The sequence below is a fragment of the Dasypus novemcinctus genome, chromosome 6 (genome assembly GCF_030445035.2).
Source record: "Dasypus novemcinctus isolate mDasNov1 chromosome 6, mDasNov1.1.hap2, whole genome shotgun sequence".
Taxonomy (NCBI): Eukaryota; Metazoa; Chordata; class Mammalia; order Cingulata; family Dasypodidae; genus Dasypus; species Dasypus novemcinctus.
Genome location: NC_080678.1, coordinates 39,780,605 through 39,797,400, shown reverse-complemented (window position 1 = coordinate 39,797,400; position 16,796 = coordinate 39,780,605). Strand labels below are relative to the sequence as shown.

The following is a 16,796-nucleotide window of genomic DNA, read 5'->3' as shown; positions in this document are numbered from 1 at the left end:
TAGGGAGGGTTTGAGGAGGAGGAAGCGCCATTCTGGCGCGGAGGACCGCTGGGCACAAAGCCTCCTATAGGTCGCGGGCAAGGGATGCACTTCTGTCGCTAACACTTCGAGACCCACTCACTGAAGAGCTGCTCTGCCTTGGAGGCCAAGGAGAAAGTAATCAGTAGAGAATTCACGCCTCGGAGAGGGAAAGAAGGGCACCCGCTCGCCGCTAGACACCCTCACCTGGGCGCCCACGGCGGCCCCTCCAGGCGGAGTCACAGCATGAAGCTCTCCCGGATTGGACGCGGCTCGAAATCCCGGGGCGGGCTCTAGAGGCCGAGAGCTCTTGGGGATTGGCTACCCTGGAGGACAGACTGGAGGCCGACGGAGCTAGTTCGCCACAGCTTGGGCTGGGTGGAGGGCGGGCCCTTCTTCGAGGGTTTCTTGTCAGTCATTGGCTCCCTGCCGTTTCCTTGGGGACGTGGCGCCGCCACTGGCTGGGCCCTCCTTCCGGCCGGGCGAGAGGCCGTAGAGAGCAGCTTCTGGACTGAAGAGAGTCGAGCTGGAGAGCGGGCGGGCCGCTCGGTTCTGTGAGTGTGAACAGGAGCGGGAAGGCTCTAGGGTCGGGAGCCGCGCGGAAAGGGGAAGCAGGGAGCCCATCCCCGCCACCTGGGAACGGCGGACTTCCTGGAGGACAGAGCTCATCCACGAGGACGCCCCGCTCCCAGGAAGCTGGGGTAGGTTCCGCTGAGCCCGAGCCGGGGAGGGAAGTGGGAGCTGTGGCCTCCTCGTGAAGGTCTGGTCTCGTGGGCACTGCTGGAGGTAAGACTGAAACCAAACCAACTCTTCTCCAGGCTTCAGACTTAGGAGATGCGTGGGACAAGGAGGCCCCTGTCTCAGAGCAAAAGGAAAATGAGGTGACAAGCGTTGAGACCACTGAAGGGAACCCATGGCTAGGTAAGTCTGCACCCTTTCTCCCCGGCTGCGGCCTCAGGGATGGCAGATAGTTGGGGGACCCTGGGAGACTGTTACAAGTGAAACTTGCTCTAAGGCTGCACCTGGACTTTGCATCCTGGTCAGATGGCTGCCAAGACCATCAAAGGTGTATTCTTTTGAAGGCAGAGAGAATTATTTCCAGCTCCTAACCCCGGGGTGGTGGTGTGAGCCTGCGCCATCAGTTTTAAGAAGTGCTAGGTTGTACAATTCTTTCGAATTCCCATTTGAATGAGGCTAGATGCTTCTTGAGGAAATTAAACAAGGAAAATTTTTGCAATTAACTTTGAAAGCAGTCACACTGAGGTCCTTTTGAATCAATACGGAGATTGGACTTCACAGTTGGGTATACTTAATATATTGTAATACTTTGAAGCTTTTAGAAAGACTAATGTGCATCTGCATTTCCCTATACTGGACAACTGTCAAATAAGATTAAGTGGGGTTGGGGGCGAGGTGGGGGAAGAAAAACGATGTGGAACAGTCCGTATAGTATACCACCATTTGTGTAAAACCAAAGGAATGGAGGCACACGCACATACACACAAATATAGATATATTTTCATATATACTAGATATATATAATTATGCTTGTGTGAACACAAGAAAATCCCTGGAAAAATATGTAGAAACTGGGTAACAAATGGTTGCTTCTGAAAGGGATATGATTAGGTCAAGGCAGAAGATTCACTTTTCACTGTATATCCTTTTGAAAAGTTTATTTATTTTTTTATCATGTGCATATATTACTTATTTTAAAAATCAGCTGAATACATTTTCCTACTGTCCAGATTCTTGATAGCATTCTTGGTGGGAATGCAGCAGTTTCTCTGATTCTCAAATGTTATGAGGTTACCAAGGAGTCTGATGATTTTTTCCTTAATAAGAGATGAATTCATTGAATTGCACCCAAAAGTGAAGACTGCAAAAGAAGAAGTTAAGGCTTTTCTGATTTATATTGTAGAAGCACTATGGGCCACATTGCTCCTTTTCTAAAATTCAAGACTACAAGAACATTTAAACTTGTGATGGCATGAAGTTTTACTTTATTAAAAAGGGCTTTTCTCCAATTTAAGGACCATATTTTTGCTCTCAAGTTTAGAGACTTTTCAGACTAACTAATGTTTGTCTCATTTCAGGATTAGTTTCTCCTACTTCGGCCCAGCCTCCTGGTACTTCACTGTGCCCACAGTGAGCCCATTTTCGCGTCAGCGGCTGGCATTCCTGGGACTCTTCTTCATTTCCTGTCTCTTTTTATTTATGTTAATTGTGGACTTTCGACATTGGGGTGCTTCATTACCACGTGATAGGCAATATGAAAGGTGAGTCAGCTTTAGTTCACTCTGATCAGCTTTGGCCTAAAGTCAATAAATATTTTGATAAGCTGTTTAATCCATTACTACCTTTGGGAGATTATGCACTTTTATCAGTAACATTGCACACTACTTATTACATAAAGAAGAACTTTTTTTTTTCTACCTGGTTGAGTCATCATCTTTTTTTTTTTTTTAGACTTATTTATTTATTTATTTCTCTCCCTTCCCCCCCCACCCCGGTTGTCTGTTCTCTGTGTCTATTTGCTGCGTCTTCTTTCTCTGCTTCTGTTGTTGTCAACGGCACAGGAATCTGTGTTTCTTTTTGCTGTGTCATCTTGTTGTGTCATTTCTCCGTGTGGGCGGCGCCATTTTTAGGCAGGCTGAACTTTCTTTCCCGCTGGGCGGCTCTCCTTACGGGGCACGCTGGTTGCGCTTGGGGCACCCCTGCGTGGCAGGGCACTCCTTGCGCGCATCAGCACTGCGCATGGGCCAGCTCCACACGCATCAAGGAGGCCCGGGGTTTGAACCACGGACCTCTCATGTGGTAGACGGATGCCCTAACCGCTGGGCCAAGTCCGCTTCCCAAGTCATAGTCTTTTTGGTGTGTCGCTTTGCCATGCGGGGGCCTGTGCCTCTCTGCGCTGCACAGGTCTGGGACGCCTTTTTTTTTTTTTTTAACCAGGAGGTCCAACCGGGTCCTCTGTATGGTATACAGGAGCTCAGTTGCTTGAGTTACAGCTGCTTCCCATAAAGAAGATCTTAAGCCTCGTTTGCCAATATTCAGTTTTGGTTCAAGAATGCTGATACTGCATTTTAACAATGAAAGGCATTTTTCTGGTTTCTTAGTTTGGTGGACTGAGACTTACTTGGTGCTTAAATGTTTAGGATTGTTATGTATACTTGATGAATTGACTCTTTGTCACTATAAAATGATCCTCTTTATGTCTGCTAATAATATTTGCTCAGAAATCTGCTTTGTCTATAACTACAGCAGCTTTCTTTTGATTAGTGTTAGTATGAATATCTTTTTTCTTTTCTCTTTTCATTAAAAAAATAAGAGCTGTTGTAGGTTTCTAGAAACATCATGCAGAGAGTACAGAGTTCCTATATAAACCCTGTCTCATACAGTTTTCCTTTTCATTAACATTTTGTGTTAGAGCGGTACTTTGTTACAATTCATGAAACAATCTTATTAGAATTATGCCATTAACTTTAGAACACTATTTTCATTAAGCTTCACTCATTGTGTTGTCCAGTTCTATGGGTTTTAATTTTTTTTTTGTGGTAACATATACAACCTAAAATTTCCCTTTTGTTCTCTTTTCTAATGTACAATTTGGTGATTTAATTACATACACAAAGTTTTACCTCCATCTGCATCCTCCGTTGCCAAAACTGTCCTCACCCCAAACAGAAAGTCCGTACCAGATAAACATTAACTCCCTATTCCCCTCCCCCTCCTGATCCCTGACTATGAATATGCATATTCTACTTATTTCATATAAGTGAAGATCATATAGTCTTTGTCCTTTTATGTCTGGCTTATTTCATTCAACATGATGTCTTCGTGGGTTCATCCATGTTGTAGCATGCATCAGAACTTCATTCCTTTTTATGGCTGAGTAATATTCCATTGTATGTGTATGCCATATTTTGTTTATACATTCATCTCTTGATCAACCTTGGGTTGCTACTACCTTTTGGCAATTGTGAATAATCCTGCTATGAAGAGTGGTGTGCATATGTTTGTTTGAGTGTCTGCTTTTGGCTCTTTGGGGAATATCTAGAAGTAGAACTGCTTGGTCATAAGGTAGTTCTACACTTTACTTTCTGCTTTACTGTTTTCTACAGTGGCTCCATCATTTTACCACCACAATGTATGAATATTCCTATTTTTCCACATCTTCTCCAATGTTTATTATTTTCCATTTTCTTAAATAGTAGCCATTCTAGTGGATGTGAGATGGTATCTCATTGTGGTTGCATTTCCCTGATGGCTAAATGACTTTGGGCATCTTTTTTGGGCTAATTGTCCATTTGTATATTGTTTTGGAGTAATGTCTATTCATGTTTTTTCCCATTTTTAATTGGGTTGTGTCTTTTTGCTGTTCAATTATAGAAGTTGTGTTTGTATTCTGGATATTAAACCCTTATCAAATATATGGTTAGTATGATATATCTTCTTCCATACTTTTACTTTTAACTTATTTGTGTCTTTACATTGAGAGGAGGTTCTTATAGACATCATGTGGTTGGGTCTTGCTTTTTATACAGTCTGACAATCTCTGCCTTTCAAATGGTTGTTTGGACCCTTTACATTTAATGTGATTATTGATTGTTTAGGTTTAAATCTGTTGTCTTGCTATTTGCTTTCTATTTGTCCCATTTGTTCTTTGTTCAAGTACCCTCTTTTTCTCCCTTCTTTTGGATTGAGTATTTTTTTATGATTCCATTTTATCTCCTTTGTTGGCTTATTAGCTATCTCTAAAAAAATTTTTTTCAGTGGTTGCTTTAGAGTTTATAGGATACATCTTTAACTTATCATAGTCTACCTTTAAGTAATATTTCACTTCACATATAGTATAAAATTACCTTATAAAAGAATACTTTCATTTCACTCTACCCACCTTTGTGCTATTATTGTTATACATTTTACTTCTACATATGTTATAAGCTCCACAATATATTGTTGTTATTTTTTGCTTTAAAGGGATGTGTTTTGCATGTTAAAAATATATAAAAAAATAAGAAAAATGACTTTTATTTACTCATATAATTATTGTTTCTGGGGCTTTTCATTCCTTTGTATAGATCCGTATTTCCATATGATATAATTTTCCTATTTTAAAGTGTTTTTAAAGTCTTTGTCTGGCATGTTCAAGGTCTAGTTTTTCTTGTTGATAATTTCTAATGCTTTATTCTGCTTCTTTGCATGGACCTTCATTTTATGTTTCTTTGTATGTTTTATAATCTTGTGTTGCAACCTGAACATTTTGATATTTTAAGGTGTTATCTTTGGAATTTAGACTCTGAGGCATCTGTTCTTTAAGCTTGTACCCAGCTGGTATTGTGACAGAAATTTCCTTAAATACCAGTAGCTAACAAAGAAAGAAAGAGGGTGGTGGACTTGGCCCAGTGGTTAGGGCATCCGTCTACCACATGGGAGGTCCGCGGTTCAAACCCCGGGCCTCCTTGACCAGTGTGGAGCTGGCCCATGCGCAGTGCTGATGCGCGCAAGGAGTGCCATGCCACGAAGGGGTGTCCCCCTCGTAGGGGAGCCCCACGCGCAAGGAGTGCGCCCTGTAAGGCAAAAGAAAGTGCAGCCTGCCCAGGAATGGCACCGCCCACACAGAGAACTAACACCACAAGATGACTCAATGAAAAGAAACACAGATTCCCATGCCCCTGGTGGCAACAGAAGCGGACAAAGAAGACGCAGCAAATAGACACAGAGAACAGACAACCGGGATCGGAGAGGGGAAGGGGAGAGAAATAAGTAAATAAATCTTTAAAAAAGAAAGAAGAGTTGGGGGGAGGGATAAGGGAGGAAGAAAGAAAAAAAGGAAAAAGGGAACGAAAGGAAGAAAAACTCCTTTCCTAGTCTTTGTGAGTGCTCTCCTTCAGACTTCAGAGCTTTGCCTTCCTCACAGTAAATTTAGAAAACAGCCTAAGGCAAAAACATAGGGTCTTTTCTGTACACGTGTACATGGCCTTAGCAATTCCCTTATTTACATGTATCCAAATGTCCACCTTTCCCTAGGACACAGTGTTTCCTCATAATCTCGGGTACCACACTATGTGTCCCACAGCCTGTAGTCCTTTTGTCCCCAGGTTGCTGCTATTTGTGTTTGTGGGAGAGCTCTGTGAGCCATCCTCTATGCTCAGGGCAAGTTTTGGAATGGCAAGTCTGTGACGTGTGGCCTGGTTCAGTCTCTCAGGCTGCTACCAGACAGATCGGTACAGACTTACATGCACCTAGTACGTGCATGAACTTTTCTCTGCTCCCGACGGGACTGGCACCAGGGACCTGCACTGGGAACGTGGGCTGGCTCTCTCTCTAGCTGGTAAAGGGATGAGGGAGGGGCCAGCAAGAGCACTGCAGTTCCTATTGTTTTTAAGTTGCCTTTTTCTTGATTTCCTGCCCACACCTTATTGCACCCCTTTAACTGGTTCCTGGAGCTTTGAGAAAGATGGTTCTGCCAGTCCATGTTTGTTGTGTAAAAGCTTTTCTTGGGGGATGGAGCTCTGGAATGTCTTACTCTGCCGTCTTGATCCCATGTGACTCCTGAAGAAGTTCTAAACCCTTTCCCTTGGCCTGAAAATCCTGCCTTGATTTGGCATCTCTCCACTTCAAAATTTGTTACTTACTCCCTTACCCTCTATGTTCCAGCCATGCTGATATTCCTTCAGCTCCTGAAGCCAAGTCCTTTTTCACCTCAAGGACTTGCATATTCTGTACCCTTTGTCTGGAAAGCTTTTCTCTCCATTTTCTCAGGGCTGCCTCTTTATTTTATTATAGTTTTCATCTTAAATGTTACTTCCTCAGAGAAGCCTTTCCTGACCCTTCTTTTAAATGTAGATAGGTATTCTCTGCCTCAGCACATACTGGTTTACTTCATAGCACTTGTTTTTGTTTTTTTTAAAAAAAGATTTATTTATTTATTTAATCCCCCCCCCCCGCCCCGCCCGGTTGTCTGTTCTCTGTGTCTTATTTGCTGCGTCTTGTTTCTTTGTCCGCTTCTGTTGTCGTCAGCGGCACGGGAAGTGTGGGTGACACCATTCCTGGGCAGGCTGCACTTTCTTTCGCGCTGGGCGGCTCTCCTTATGGGGCGCACTCCTTGCGCTTGGGGTGTCCCCGGACACCCCTGCGTGGCAGGGCACTCCTTGCGCGCATCAGCACTGCGCATGGGCCAGCTCCACACGGGTCAAGGAGGCCCGGGGTTTGAACCGCGGACCTCCCATGTGGTAGATGGACGCCCTAACCACTAGGCCAAGTCCGTTTCCCTCATAGCACTTGTTGAATTCTAAATTATCATTCAAATTTTCTTTGGTCCACTTTCACTGGTAGAATATAAGCTCTTTGGGGGTCATGACCAGATACTGCTTGTCTACCACTATATCCCTAAGCAACCAATTCCAATAAATACTTGTTATACTGAACTAATTGAAATGACTGAGCTGCAGATTTTGCTGTTGTGGGGCCCTTACCAAGTCCTAACACTCTGTAATGCTCTGGTTGAGCAGCCAGCAGCCTTGGAGCCTAGGGCTCATTGTTACTCAATGAAAGGCTCTGTACATATTGCTATGAATAACCATATATTATTAAACTTCCCTCATGGCAGCCTCCATGAATCATTTAGGAAGCAAACATTTGTTGGGAGCTTGCTGTATGTCTGACACTATGCTTGCCACTAGGGTACACAGTGCAAACGTGGCCCCTGACTCATGGAGTTTATAATATAGTTAGAGGGTCAGGCATGAATGAATAATTACTTGTCAATGAGATAATAGTTTATGTGCAGCTGTGTAAAATAGGGAACAAAGAACAGGGAACTGTACATATACAGTTAAGAATCAGGAACAAAGTTAAGAATCAGAAACTAATCAGAAGAGGCCCATGAGTAACCAAACCTGATGTCACTAAGTTCATATACTTTCTGATAAGATAGGTGCTCACATTGAACCTGTTTTCTTTTGTTTACACCCTAGTCTAACTGACTTGGTTCTCTCTTGTCTCAAAACAAAGCAGAAAACAGCAAATTAGAATGGTGGCGATAGGATAGGTGGGTCATTAGATGTGGTCATGATGACAATGTCAGTAATACCTGACATTTTGACAGTGAGGGAGGAGAAAGGAAATCCATTGAAAATAGACTTAGTAATTCAAAAAGCATGTCCCCAGGGACAATTTTTATAGTGGTAAACAGTCTTAATTTGTTAAATCTGTATTATTACACAGTCTAACAGATTATGTTAATAATGATCAGTTGTTTTCAGCCTTTGTGTAGCTGAATCATTTAGAGACCTTTAAAAATACGAACGATTGGGATTTCTTTTCCAGGGGATGCTAAGGTGCAGCCTGGGTTGAAAACCATTGCTCTAAGTTTCAATTCTTGCAGAGTGGGTGTAGCTCAGTGTTCGAGTGCCTGCCTCTCATGTACAAGGTTCTGGGTTCAATCCCTAGTACCTCAAAAAAAAAAAAAAATTAATTGTGTTTATTTGGGGAGATATTTTGATGTAGGGGAAAGAGTATGGATTTTAGAGCTAATTACCCTTCATTTGCTAGTTGGATAATCTTGAGGAGTCTTCTTAATTTCCCGGAATCTCATTTCTTTATCTATAAAGTGGGTAAAATTACTTGCCTCAGAGTCTTGTCATTAACACGAAAAGAGTAAAGCATCTAGGACTGCCTGGTACAGGTGGATATTAATGAAATGTTAGTCTCTTTTCTTTTTATGTAAGAGTTTGGGCAGTACGGAGGACATTTAAGAATTCCACAAGTAAGAAATGGTTCAATAGATAACTATTTCAGACACTTGTTGAAATTTTAAAAGATCCCATGCCATAAGGAGTTGTCACATTCATGTCATTAGAAAAGTGGTTCTCAAATTGTACACTCAGAATTTAATCTACAATTTTATATACAGGCTAGGCTAAGATGTTTTGTTCTAGAATGAAATAATTAGAATATTTCTGTTCTCAATTTTTTTCTCTGTCCTGCAAATATACACTGAAGACTGAAGACTGAAGATAATAGGTAGCTTTAACTACATTTAAAATTTTCCTTCCATAATTTTTTTTTTTTTGCATGTGGCAGTTGCTATTGCTTTGGCATCATAAGCAAATAATTAGGAGTTGTTTGGAATACCTAACACATTAGTTCAACAGGACATATTTTTAGAAGATAAATGCTTGCGGTTGTGATTTTTATACTATATACATATTATATGGTTGTATCTTTTTCTACTGTTTATAAGCAGGTTGTAAATTATCAACATTCTGACTGTTCCAATTAATCTTGTTAGGAGGTAAGCAGTAACTTTACAAAATGCTTTTCTGGGCATATATTACTCTCATCAATCAAGCACTGCTACTTTGGCTATACTGACATGTTTGGTTCTGAGCCTTTTATAGAGTTGAAGAATATGAGAACATTGGGCAAAGAGCTGGTAGCCCCATGCTCATGGGGGCCACTCTAATTGAGGTTTGATGCCTTGCTGAGTTCTGTTTGAACTCTAGAAGTGATATAATTAGTGTCGATTTTGTAAGCTAGCTAATGACTTCATCAGTTATAGCTGTAATGCTGTTAATGTTTTTAGGATAATGGCGGTGAAAAGCCATTGTCTTCCAACTCTACCTACGTGATGTACACATAGGTAACATACCTGTCATTGACAGCAGAGACTAGAGAGAAATCATATTTCTCAAATAGAGAGAGGGTGTTTGTGTGTAGAAGGGTGTGTTTGTGTGTGATGGAGAATCAGACCTCTCCTGGGAAGGTGGCTATGAGGGATTCCAAACCTTTTCCGACCTTTTCTCTTGAGCTTTAGATTCCTCTAGGGGTTGGCTTAATGCAACATCAGCAAAGCAGGAGGACTCATTAATGTGATTAATTAACCATGATGGCAAAGATCGGCACTGCAAACCATAAATGAAAACATCCATGGAAAAACTGATGATCCATCCATGTCAGGAACCTAAAGAACCTAAAGCCTACCCTTTAGGTGGTTGAAAAGTGTGGGAAACCTAATTAGGTCATAGGAGACCCAGAAAGAAATATTACTAATTCCCAGAGAGGGAAACTCTTCTTGTTACTCACATTATGCAAGATGAGAAAAATTGAGACTTTCTGCTGCTTGCAGCAATTCATCCCAGACTCAATTGGAAAGTGTAACATAAATGCCATCTGGTCCTATCTTCTTCCCTGGTATTCTAATGTGAATTGACATTTTTTTGTCAATGCACATTGAGGCTTTTGGGAAGAGAACCCAAAATTGACTTGTACCCAAATGAAGGCTATAAAGTTGCTTATCTTAGGCTGAACCACAGGGAATGACAGGATACTTTTGGAAGGTCCTTGAATCTTTCTAAGGAGAGTAATTGATTTTGAGTATAGCTATACAAAGATAAAAGATATGGAGGAATTATTAACAAACCAATAGCTCCAAACCAGTTGACCAAATCAACCAGGATTGATCAATAGATGACTTGGACAAAGAAATATGAGAAACGTTGTGACAATATTGAGGCAAGACAGATAAGGTCTGTACTGCTCTTGAGAAATGTATAGTTTAAATGAAGAGGTAGAGCAAACAAATATGAAAGAAGTCTTAGAGGCTTATAAGCAAACTACTTAAAGGGAATAATGGCATTCCATATTTCAGAACAGAAAGAAAAGAGCCAATGTTGCTGGTTAGAGGCTTCTTAAGAACCATGTGTTTTAATCTGCTAGGCTGCCGAAATACAGTATTCCAGATATGGGTTGGCTTTTACAAAAGGGATTTATTTGCTTACAAGCTTAAAGTTCTGAGGTTGTGAAAATGTTCACATCAAGTCATGATCAGGTGATGCTTTCCTCCGGTGATCCTGGACTCCTCTGTCACATGGCAAGACACATGATGGCATTTGCTGGTCTTTCCCTTCTCTTCTGGGTTTCATTGCTTTCAGCTTTTGGTGTCCATGGCTTTTTCTCTGCTTCTGTGGTGCTTTCTCCCTCTTTGTCTGAATTCCATTCTCTTATAAAGGACTTTGTTAAGAGGATTAAGTAAGACCCACCCTTGGCCATGCCCTAACTGGAGTGACCTAATCAAAAGTCCCACTTACAATAGTTTTACACCAACACGAATGGATTAGCTTTTTAAAAATTTTTTATTTATTTCTCTCCCCTCCCCCCCACCCCAGTTGTCTGTTCTCTGTGTCTATTTGCTGCATCTTGTTTCTTTGTCGGCTTCTGTTGTCAGCGGCACAGGAATCTGTGTCTCTTTTTGTTGCATCATCTTGTTGTGTCAGCTCTCCTTGTGGGTGGCACCATTCTTAGGCAGGCTGCACTTTCTTTCGTGCTGGGCGGCTCTCCTTATGGGGTGCACTCCTTGCACGTGGGGCTCCCTTACGCGGGGGACACACCTGTGTGGCAGGGCACTCATTGCGCGCATCAGCACTGCGCATGGGCCAGCTCCACACAGGTCAAGGAGGCCCAGGGTTTGAACCGTGGACCTCCCATGTGGTAGACGGATGCCCTAACCACTGGGCCAAGTCCGTTTCCCTGGATTAGTTTTAAGAACATGATTTTTCTGATGTCTATACATCTTCAAACTGTCACATCATGTTAAAGGAGAAGGGGAAGGAATAGGTAGAAAAGCAGATAGATGTTAGAGAGAAAAAGAAGTTTCCATTAGAGCAGTGGTTCTCAAAGTGTCTGCTAACCCTTGGCAGTCCCTGAGATCCTTTCAAGAGGTCTGTGGGGCCAAAACTATTTTCATAATACTGAGATTCTATTTGCCTTTTTCACTGGGTTGATATTTGCAGTGATGGTGGACAAGCAGTAGTAGGTGTAATTGCTGGTGCCTTAGCACGAATTGAGTTAGAGTTACCAAACTGAACTAGTAGTCATTGTATTCTTCATTGTCACACATGAACTGAATAATTTTAAAAATGTGTTTTCTTTTATAGTAAATATAAATGGATGTAACTTATGTAAGCAAAACCTCTATGGGGGTTCAATAATTTTTAAGACTATAAAGGGGTCCTGAGAATCAGTGCACTAGAGAAAAGTTATTCATTAAGCAAGGAGGGTTGGGATCCAGAATCTTATCTTCCAAGAAGGAAAGAAGAGAAAGATCTGTGAAGTATATGAACTAGAAGGATTGCTGTGATAGGAAATGAAAATCACTTTGCACTGGGTTGGATTATCTTGCCTGTTTCTTTTTAATCTGTGGCCTCTTGTGAGATCAGCATTTGCAGGAGTTCTGTAATGTGAACCCAGACTTCTGCCCTGCTTTCATGTGATAGAAGTGAGCTGTTAGACATTGATTGGTGCATTCTGAGCCCAGTTCAGCCCAGTAATTTATTAGAATGGGAAAGCATGTGGGAGAAATGGAAATTTTAGGTCTGTAAACTTTCTGGTGTTTACAGATTTTTACCATCTGCCTTATTTCCCACAACTCACTCCCATTTCAGATCTAGAAAAATGTTCTTCCAAATCCTACCCTGTGCAGTAGTAGTTTATAGCATCTTGTTGAAGTTCAAATTTGTCTCTTTTTAAAAAATGCCTTTTGCACTAAAGGAAAGGTCTGTTTACTTAGCTCTACTTTTTTAAATTTCAGAACTGTTTTTACATGCTGTTCTTTTCCATACCTAGTTATCAAGTTTGCTTCTTTGCTGTCCAAAGTAAGGAACTCTGTGGTCTATGTAGCAATGTGAAACCACCAATAAAGAAGCTAGATTGTTCTGAGGGATGCGGCTTGTGGTTTATTGTTCTGATCGGGGGTGGATTTACTGTGACGCTAATGACACTTATACCTCAGGGCCTCTCACTTGCATGGGCCCCTTTTTTATTTGTAATTTTAATTCTTCTTGAAAGAAGACCCCCCCCAAATTATATAAGCCTCAGGCTTCACAAAACTGTGGTTCTGAAGGTGCTGTGTAAGGGTCTTGGGGATCTAGAATTATGGTTTTTTTTTTTACCTTATTTTTGTTATTTTGATTTATTTTCTTTTAGTTCTTGGAATTATGCTTTAAAGACTGTTAGATTGAGTAGGGCAGACATGAAGGCAGTGTAGCCATAATACTTGAAAAAGTTGACAGCTTTGCTTTTGGGGCAATTTTTTCAGATAATTATTAGTTCAACATATAATAATACTTATTTAAATTTAGAAGAATTTAGAAGATAAAGTTTTATTCTGTCTATCAGCAGTAGGTATTCTTAGCACCAATAAAGACCTTTCCCTTTTTGTATAATCTGAAAAGTCATTTCTCTGAGTTTTGTTGTCTTCTTTAGTTCAAAGAATTTTCAGAACAAGCCATAACCTCCTACATCATCACATTTTCCCAGATACACCTGAATGATTAGGGAAAAAGAAGCTGAATTAATATTAAAGCTCCATCCATCTAAGTCGATCTTAACCAAAGTTAGAATCTCCAACCCACATCTCTGAGTTCCACAGTTTTTTAAAATGACATTTTTAAAGATTTTATATTCCAGAATAGTTTTAGATTTATAGAAAACTGGAAAACTTAGTACAGAGAGTTCCCATGTATGCCACATCTGGTTTTCTTATTATTAACATCTTACATTGCTATGTATGTTTGCTAGAGTTAGTGAAACAATATTGCATCACTGTTAACTGAAGTCCATACTTTATTCAGATTTTCTTGTTTTCTACCTGGTATCCTTTTTCTATTCCAGAATTCCCTCTAGGATATGATAATACCTTTAGTTATATCTCTTTAAGCTCCTCTTGGCTGTGATAGTTTCTCAGACTTTCCTTGTTTTGATGACCTTGACTGTTCTAAGGAGTACTGGTCAGGTATTTTGTAGAAAGCCCTCTATTGGAACTTGCTTGGTGTTTTTCTCCTGATTAGAATAGGGCTATGGGAGTTTAGGAGGAAGACCACAGAGATAAAGTGCATTTTCATTGCATCATTTGAAGAGTATGTACTGTCAACCTGACTTCAAGATGGCCTTGGTCACCATCTGAGGTAGTGTTTGTCAGGTTTCTCCACTATAAAGTTACTCTTGCCCCTCCTTTCCACACTGAACTCTTTGAAAGGTCTCAATGTAAAGGTCTCCACATTTAAAGAGTAAGGAGTTATGTTCTATTATGCCTCCTCGAAGGCAAAATATCTACACAAATTATTTGGAGTTCTTCTTCATGGGAAATTGGTCTCTTCTCCCTCATTTGTTTATTTATTCAGTCACTTATTTATATCAGTATGGAGCCATGGGTATTTATTTTGTACTGTGGGTTATAATCCAATACTACTTTACTGGTCTTGTGCTCAGATCCTTCCAGCTTTGGCCATTGGAGGCTCCGAAAGTTGACTCCTGTATCCCTTTGACGTACTCTATCAATGTGGGTTTTTTGTTCTTTTTGTTTGTTATGAGTGCAGTTCCTTACTTCTGGCACTACTAGATGCTCCAGGCTTATCGTGGGTATTTCTTTCCTAGTCCTAGAATCAGGCATTTTTCCAAGGAACCTTGGAGAATGGTATTAGAAACTAATACTGTGTCTGTCATTAGTTTGAATTTTACTCATTCAAGAGTTTTGCATCCCTTTAATTTATAAATACTTTTGGTGGTGTGTTTGGGCAGCACAAGAGCTATAAGCAGTGTAAGTTTTATATACATGTTTAAGTCAATACTGGATGTTCTTTACGAACATTTTGATTTAAAAGGGTTTCATAAACTAGTTTGAGAAACACTCTTAGAATTTCAAGTTTTAACAGTGAAGTGTTTGAAGAATTGTCAGTGATATTTGTACCTTTCAGATCCTCAGAACCTTTAATATTAACTAAAGCCTCAGCATGCAGAGGCAGTTTACCAACTCTTAGGTTTGCTTTCTTTCTGAAACTCTTAGCCCTCTTCTCAGGCTTCTATTATTTGCTCTTCCAATAAGTATAATGTAGTAGCAGCAGCAGAGATATATTGTCTCTCTGAGGTTGATACTGTTACTATCCTTATTTTACAGATGAGGAAATAGGGGCTGAGAGAGGTTAAGAAACTTGCTGAAATTCACACAGCAAGTAAGTGGTGAAGCTGGGACTCAAACTGCAGTATGTTTGATGCCAGCGCTTTTATTTCTTTCATCTTCCTCCTGTCAGGCCAATATCCCGGAATGAGAATCTTAGAAAATCTCAACACAAAATACTGATGTCTAGGGCCTAGAAGCTCTATAATGCTTAATAGAAGATTTGCCACCCAGCCAGTTTTAGAACTCTCCTCCCCCAAATATGACGGATTCTTTTAGTTATCTAATTTCAGAGGGAAACCAGCTGTTGCTTTATCATACACCAGTAAATTTGGTCAGTATCGTTTTATTCCTTTGTTCGGACTTGTAACCCCATGTGCCTGGCATACTGGACACTTAATAAAGACTCAAGAGCACATGATGTGTAAGGGATGGTGCCTTTTGTAGGTCTAGCTGCTCAACACTGATTTCTCTTTTTGCCTGGCTTAGGTATTTGGCTCGAGTAGGGGAACTGGAAGCTACTGACACTGAAGACCCAAACCTGAATTATGGACTTGTCGTGGACTGTGGCAGCAGTGGCTCTCGGATTTTTGTTTATTTCTGGCCAAGACACAATGGGAACCCCCATGACCTGCTGGATATCAAACAGATGAGAGACCGCAACAGTCAACCAGTGGTTAAAAAAATCAAGCCAGGTACTAATCAGAGTATATTTCCTTCTCGATCCCTTTTATCTGCTACAGGCATGAGAGAGGAGAGATGAGGACAAAAGAAATCCATCCTTTTCTTGATATTCTGGGTAATGGGAATATCTCACTTGTTGCTGCCCTCCCTTTTCTCAGAGAATAACTATTGAGGATCTTAAGCAGAACCTTATAGGGAATGAATCTTCTTAGTCTATGTGATTCTGCTCTTTAAAGAAATTTTGTTTTACTTAAGGAATCTCTGCTATGGCAGACACCCCAGAACATGCCAGCGATTACCTTCGTCCTCTGCTGAGTTTTGCTGCTGCTCATGTGCCTGTGAATAAGCACAAGGAGACTCCCCTTTACATCCTCTGCACAGCAGGCATGAGGCTTCTCCCTGAGAGGTGAGATACAAGGTCTGAGAAACCCAGACAGAAGGTGAATCAAGAGTTGAAAGGCTGATTCTAGGCATTGTCCACTGTGGTTCCTTGGTCTGGAGATAGAATGGGGGTGTACCACACAGAGTTGCCTGGTGGCACCAAAAGACTCCTTGATTAAAAATAAAGCAGAGGGGAGCAGATGTAGCTCAGTGGTTAAGCACCTGCTTCCCACGTATGAGGTCCTGGGTTCAATACCCTATACCTCCTAAAATGAATGAATGAATGAATGAATAAATAGAACAGAGCAGAGCTACTCTTGTAACTCATTATTACACCAAACAGTCATTCCCTCTTTATGGTATTTGGGGTAAATATCTATGTGAGATGGCAATAGCAATTCTTAGTTTTGATTGATGGTGAGGTGTGCTGGTGATGGTGATATATTTGGATCATGAGGCACCTATATGGGGAGCATAACTACAGAAGTGTAGAATGGGGGTCACATAAGGGACGGATATATAGGGGCTAATAGGAGGGCTCTGGTAGCAATGCTGCTTTCTTTTTAACTTTGTCTGGTGATAGTTGGTGAGTCCCTCCCCTCTCTTTAAAAAAAAGTAATTCATTCATTTTTAATGGTGGTAAAATATATGTAACGTAAAAGTCTTTTAAATCATTTTAAGTGGACAATTCTTTGACATTAAGTGCTTTGACAGTACTGTATAACTTTCACCACCTTTTCCAGACTATTTTCAT

At 40.9% G+C, this 16,796-nt stretch overlaps 1 protein-coding gene across 4 annotated transcripts in view; it reads left to right on the top strand.

Moving 5' to 3' along the window:
• The first annotated feature begins 440 nt into the window (after positions 1–440).
• ENTPD7 (ectonucleoside triphosphate diphosphohydrolase 7) overlaps positions 441–16,796 on the top strand; it is a 55,383-nt gene continuing 39,027 nt past the window's right edge. For 2 of the 4 annotated variants that reach the window (XM_058298631.1, XM_058298633.2), the window contains exons 1-5: positions 458–719; positions 837–939; positions 2,115–2,297; positions 15,467–15,672; positions 15,917–16,067. In XM_058298631.1, coding sequence (XP_058154614.1) covers positions 932–939; positions 2,115–2,297; positions 15,467–15,672; positions 15,917–16,067 — 548 coding nt within the window. In that variant the 5' untranslated portion in view covers positions 458–719; positions 837–931. Of the gene's footprint in view, positions 720–836; positions 940–2,114; positions 2,298–15,466; positions 15,673–15,916; positions 16,068–16,796 lie in introns of all 4 variants that reach the window. The other 2 variants (XM_058298630.1, XM_058298629.2) reach the window with 2 other exon arrangements.